Below are 6000 nucleotides of genomic sequence, written 5' to 3' on the forward strand. Positions count from 1 at the left end.
TGCTGACACGCTTATCTGTGTGATGACTTCAAAGTGTGTATACAGAGAGAGAGACAGAGAGAGAGTGAGAGAAAGCAGGAGAGAGCGAGGTCATTATCTGCAAGAAATGGATTACTCTCAGATTAGATTGCTGAGCACAGTGAAGAGCTGTAGCACAGTGTGCTTGGCAAGCCCCCTCACACACACCCATGCATACACGCACACACGCACATTTCACATTCACACTAAGCTCCTGTCGACTCCTCGACAGATCTGTCATACAAGGAAGTCAAAATGGAGACATCAAAGAAGCTACAGCTCAATGGGCACACACACAAACAGACGAACAAACACACAAACAGACAAACACACAAACCAAGCTGTCAGCCCACGCCGATCTGCCAACACACATGACCTTTGGCTTACCACCAACACTTAGGATCAGTGTCTATTTATTGATAACACACTAATTTCAGTTATTTAGTTATCCAGCTTCTTTTTTTTTGTTGTTGTTGAATTTCTTTCTTCTTCATTTTTAGCATTTCAAACCTCAAACAAGAATATTTAAGACATTATGAGACCACATAAAATGGTCAAGATTTGTATTTTAAACAGGTTGTCTTTGAAAAGAGATTTGTCCGAATATCTGGATTCTTCCATTTAAGGTTTTCAAGCTTCAATCAAATCTGATCAATATAAATATTATATTCATACATCAAAATGGAAATCAAACTTATTTTAGCTTGTTTGTGAGGAGATATTGTAACTTAAAATGCATGAAATACAAGATTTAAAAATTGCTTAATAATAACGGGGATAATTTTAGGTTGTTGCAATTTTACTGGCATAAATGTGTTCCACTTGTATCCAAAAAAAGGGAAATAAGTGTGCCTTCCAGATTGGGTGCTCAACTTAAAAAATTAAACAGTTCAAAAGTGGAAAAAGGTGGCATAAAAAAGCTGGCACATTTCAGACATCCAAGCACATCCTACTTGTATATCGTTTTCTCTGTTACGTCATTATCTTTCACAAATTATTAATTGATAATTCTGAATATATACCTGCATTATTGTATATATTTCCTTACATTTAAGTAAAGTATGTTGAAATACATATTTAAGCTGTTAATACTTGTTAATACTTCTTACTGTGCTAATCCTTTCAGTCAAATGCAGTGGTTCTAGTCATAGTCTGTGTACATTTATATGGTGAGTGAGTGCAAATATGTTGGGTCTCTCACTTTCCCTTTCATCTTTTTTATCGCAATGTATAATGTTGTTATGGATATGAAATATTGCTGGCAGACATAAAAACACATCACGAGCCACTGTTTTGCTGCATGAATAATGCAGAAATTAGATCATCTTCTGAGGAATATCATAAACTTTCCTCTAAGACCGTGACTGTAAAGTCTACAGTGTTTTTGGGTATTATACAAGTGTATTGTATAGATGTGTGAGTCTAGGCTTGTGGTTCTGACTTTACAATTAGTAGTCACATCTAGTGTATTTTTTATAATATCCATCCAAATATTACACTTAAAAATGAAAACTGTAATGTTATTTCCAGTGTGCCATAAATTCAGTAGAAGAAAGAAAGACAAAGAAGCTGCAACCCCAAACAAAATAGTATCATTAATATGCGAGTGCACCAGAATCGTACCACTCCTCTAACTTCAACATATATCACTTCCTTTGCTTGCATTAAGAATGCAAACCGAAAACATCAAAATGTGCACAAACAGGACATACACACATATCGAACAACCAAGTACACAATGTGCCCTATGCCTAACTTTTGTTTGGGATTTTCCCTGTGGGTTTAATGTGTTACTGGTCTGGTAAAACAATGTACTTGTACTGATCTACTTAAGCAAATGATAAATTAGGTCTCTAGATTTAAACATCTGCAATTATTATTACAACTAATTTTAGCGTAAGACATCATTGACCGTTGAGAAACACTGTTGGGTTAACTGTTTTCTCTTAACTGTTGGCAGCATAATCTTTGAAGACAGTTTCATGTCTCAAGCGTCCTCCCTCTATTTTGGTGTCAGCAACAAAGTCCAACCAAAACAAACAGTTCACAGTAAAACCGGTTGCAGAAAATTGACTTTGGGCTTGAGAGTATTGGCGGGCAATAATATCAATCAGCTTGATCTGTTAGCATCTGGCTTTCCAGCCAAGCTAGCAGTGCTGTAGTGGTAGCTTGAGCCTCTCACTTGCTCCAATAGCGTCTCCTCACCAGTGAGCTCTTACACGTATGTTCTACTTGAAGGTTGAATATCACAATTTGACACCTGACTGAGCTACAGTTGAACAGAAGACGGAGGAAAACCATCCAGGCTCTCCTTGTTATAAACTTTCTTCAGGGTGGCTATTGTACAGAGCAGCCATGCAAGTGTTGTGAAAGTTGAAAACTAAGTAAAGTGTTCCTTTAAGCAGATCTCTCTTTTCCTGATACTAAAGCCAATAAAGAACTAATAATTGAATACCAGAGCAAGTCACAACAGAGAAAGACAGGATTCTCCAAGGTGAGGCTGCTGCAGGCTGGAACCAAAGGCGACAGATGGCTCTGTGAACACAGCAGCTTCAACTCACTCATGGGCGAATATTAAAGACGCATATGAGGTAATGTGAAAAACTGCTTATATCAGATGTTTGCACTTTTACACAGCTCCAAATATTAGAGAAACACCCCCCCCCCCCCCCCACAAATAATAGCTGCATGGATCAAACAAAACAGACAACATGTGTGCAATGACTTTCCAACTTTGAGTGCTGTTGTGGTGTATTGCAAAAACTCTCTGGTAGTTCCTCACTAACATCTTTTTGGAAAATGAATCCATGCAAATGTGTGTGTGAGAGTGTGTGTGTGCCAGGTGAAGCACAGCCAACTGCCAGTGTCTAGAGAAAACCAGTCTGCACAGAACAGCCCATACCTTTACACTACTTACCTACGCCTCATCACACTCACCCACACATGAACACACACACTAAGTTAGGTGAAGAGAGAAGGAAAACTTGACATTTTTTCTTCATCTACTCAGTATCCCCTTCTGTGCTCCCCGTAAGCTCAATCACAGACAATGAACAAAAACAAAGAATAAACAATGCATAATACAGTATACAGTTATGTACTGTGTAGATGGGACACAGTCTGCTTTTTTAAATGTGATCCGGTTCCTGATGTGATCGGTGTAGCTACATCATTTAGACACATCTGTAATACTTGCTAGAAACATAATCCAATCATTCTCTCGATGGTTTCACTATAATATTCTTGTGTGGACTGTCCTATTTACATATTTTCTTTTGAAATAAATTTTAGGATGTACTATTGCTGATTTGTTTCCATGGGAGAATTTAATCATATTACAGTAATCAGATAGGTGATGGGAAAACAAAGTGACCTCAATCTGTAGGTCATTAAACATCACTTAAAATAACATGATGTAACATGTCATAAACTGTTCATCTACTTGGTCCAAAGTGGCTTTACGCTACAAATGCTGCATATTTTTAGCACATTTGGCAGCAGTGGGACTGGAAGTCCTGGCACTCTGTCTGTGATTCCCACAGAGGCAATCAGGGACACGTTCTCTCCTGGCTGCTGCTGCCGATGATGAAGATGAGCAGAGCTGACACTCTGAGCAGCTATTTGGCTTGTCAGGTGTGTTTGTTCCACATCAGGGCACAGCGAGTCACACACATTTTTACTGCTTAGTTGACCAATCATCACAAAAAAGAACCAGTGTACTACAGATAAGAGAGATTTGCTTATTTACTACAGAATAGGGCTGTTCTAATTAGTCAGTTGCTTATCTATTTATCGTTGCATTTCTCAAATGTGACAATTTGCTGCTTTTCTCTGCCACCAAATTGAAAATATATCAACGTTTTTCAAAACAAGATGTCTGTGGAGATCACCTTGGGCTCTGTGAAGTTACGATGCACATTTTTCCACATTTTTTTGTGAAAATGAAATGACAGTTACAGAAAAGAATTGTCAATTATGCAGATGCACCTGGTTTTGTATATAAATATATATTATATGTCTGTTTATGTAAATAGGTTTGTGTGCCTATGAGCCTATGTGGTGGGTGGTGGTGGTGGGGTGGGGGGTTGCCTTGACTACCGGAGTGTGAAGGTATGGTGTTAAACAGCAATTCTAGTTATTATGGATGTAGCATGCGTACACACGTACACACAAACACACAGAAAGAGAGAGAGAGAGAGAGAGAGAGAGAGAGAGAGAGAGAGAGAGAAAGAGAGAAAGACTGCGACAGTAATGCTTGTAACATAATGAAAACACCTGAGTCGTGACGAGGTTATGAAACAGCCTCAGAGCACAGAGTGCTGTCCGAAAAACTGATGGCTGAAAAGATAAAACCATTGCCAACGTTCATCCAACATCAAACACGGAAGGACGGACAGTCAGTCAGCGGTCGGTTTGAAATACTCACGCTCTTCTTCCGCAGGTGCAGCCCGTGCTTGAGTAGCCCTGGCAGATCCCGAATTTTGTGTTTGAGTTGTGCCTGGTCTCGTGCGCTCCGATTCCACCGCAAGCCCGCGAGTAAGCCGTCCTCTGCGGGCTCCGAGTCCTCCATGGTTCTTCTCCTTCTCCCGTCTGTCCTCGAGCTGCCGCCTGCCTCCGCTCCCGGAGTCTACTGTATCCTCACAAGGCGCACCACCGCCCGCGCCTGTTCGCCATTTCCCCCCGCCTCGCGCTCACACTCAGCGACCTGCATCTGCAACCAAACCGCGCGCAGCGTTAACGACCTACTGAATGTATTCCGCAGCACGCAACGCTGCTGCTCCACCCAATGGCTTGGGCGACCTACTCCTCAGTACTACCAGGTTGATGTGTGTGTGTGTGTGTGTGTGTGTGTGTGTGTGTCTCTCTCTCTCTCTCTCTCTCTCTCTCTCTCTCTCTCTCTCTCTCTCTCTCTCTCTCTCACACAGGTGCACAGAAACATTGCATCACTTCCACCTTTCATTCCCTGACCAGTCTCACAAAGGAAAAGCGCGTGATACATTTAAAACCATTTTCTGCGTAGTACTGGTGCAGCAGACATGACAGTAAGAGGTTACAGTTTATCTATGTCACAAGTTGCAATAAAATACTTAGGTAATAGTCTTTGGGTTTAGAGACAAAATAAACAAGCAGAAGGCACTCGGTAGAGCTACGTCACCACATTACCTGGTTCAAATTTTCATAGGTAAACAAAGAGCAGCCTGTGTGTGTTTGTGTGTGTGTGTGTGTGTGTGTGTGTGTGTGTGAGTGTGTGAGTGGTACATCTAGAAGCAAGTTTTTTTCAAGGTTAATGTGTATTTTGTCCTCCAGTTTAACCTGAGGCAGAAGGCAGGTGAGCTGAAACATGAAAGGAACTCAACCCTGCACGATTAATGCTAATAGTCATCTTTTTAAAATGCTTCTCTTCCTTGTGCATGTTTACATAACATGCACATGAGATTGTTGTTCCAAAATAGCCCCAGTGTGTTCCTTTCATGTAGAGTCCAACAATAAATTGGCCATCCAATATTAGCTTCTCACAGATGCATCAATCTTGTGTAGGCCTATGTATGCCAATAAGTTTAGAAACAATGGCACCATTATATAGTTTATCCACCAGAGAGCACTGACAATTTTCTATTTCAACTATAAAATGTCCAGCTCAGTACAAATTGCAATTCACATTAGAGCGATAAAACAAGGGTATCAGTCGGCGCATTACCTATCCGGACCTCCTGGTGGTGGTGCTTAGCTATAACGCTAGTAGATCGCTACATGTCAGAGATTCAAACTGTTTTTGTAACAAACCCAGTACTTGCATCAGTACGCTGATGTTTCTTAATTTTTTTTTGTGTGTAGTTGTGTCAGGCAAATTTCTTTTTGTACAACTCTGAAAATTCAAAAGCACAAATAATTAGCTTTTCATCCAACTCTCACTCAAGCAGTGGTCAACAGTGGATGCACCCACAACTGCCAGCGCAATTTGGGTCAAAGATAAACAAATTC

The 6000-nt window shown here is 40.5% G+C and overlaps 1 protein-coding gene across 1 annotated transcript in view; it reads right to left on the minus strand.

Annotated features, from left to right (window-relative positions):
* Positions 1-4858, minus strand: part of rapgef5a (Rap guanine nucleotide exchange factor (GEF) 5a) — a 49576-nt gene extending 44718 nt beyond the window's left edge. Inside the window, exon 1 of the mRNA XM_023412284.2 lies at positions 4445-4858. Coding sequence (XP_023268052.1) covers positions 4445-4588 — 144 coding nt within the window. The 5' untranslated portion in view covers positions 4589-4858. The remainder of the gene's footprint in view (positions 1-4444) is intronic.
* Between the last annotated feature and the right edge of the window lie 1142 nt (positions 4859-6000).

The sequence above is a fragment of the Seriola lalandi genome, unplaced genomic scaffold (genome assembly GCF_002814215.2).
Source record: "Seriola lalandi dorsalis isolate HSWRI2012SDOR001 ecotype SW California unplaced genomic scaffold, Sedor1 jcf7180002054476, whole genome shotgun sequence".
Classification (NCBI taxonomy): Eukaryota; Metazoa; Chordata; class Actinopteri; order Carangiformes; family Carangidae; genus Seriola; species Seriola lalandi.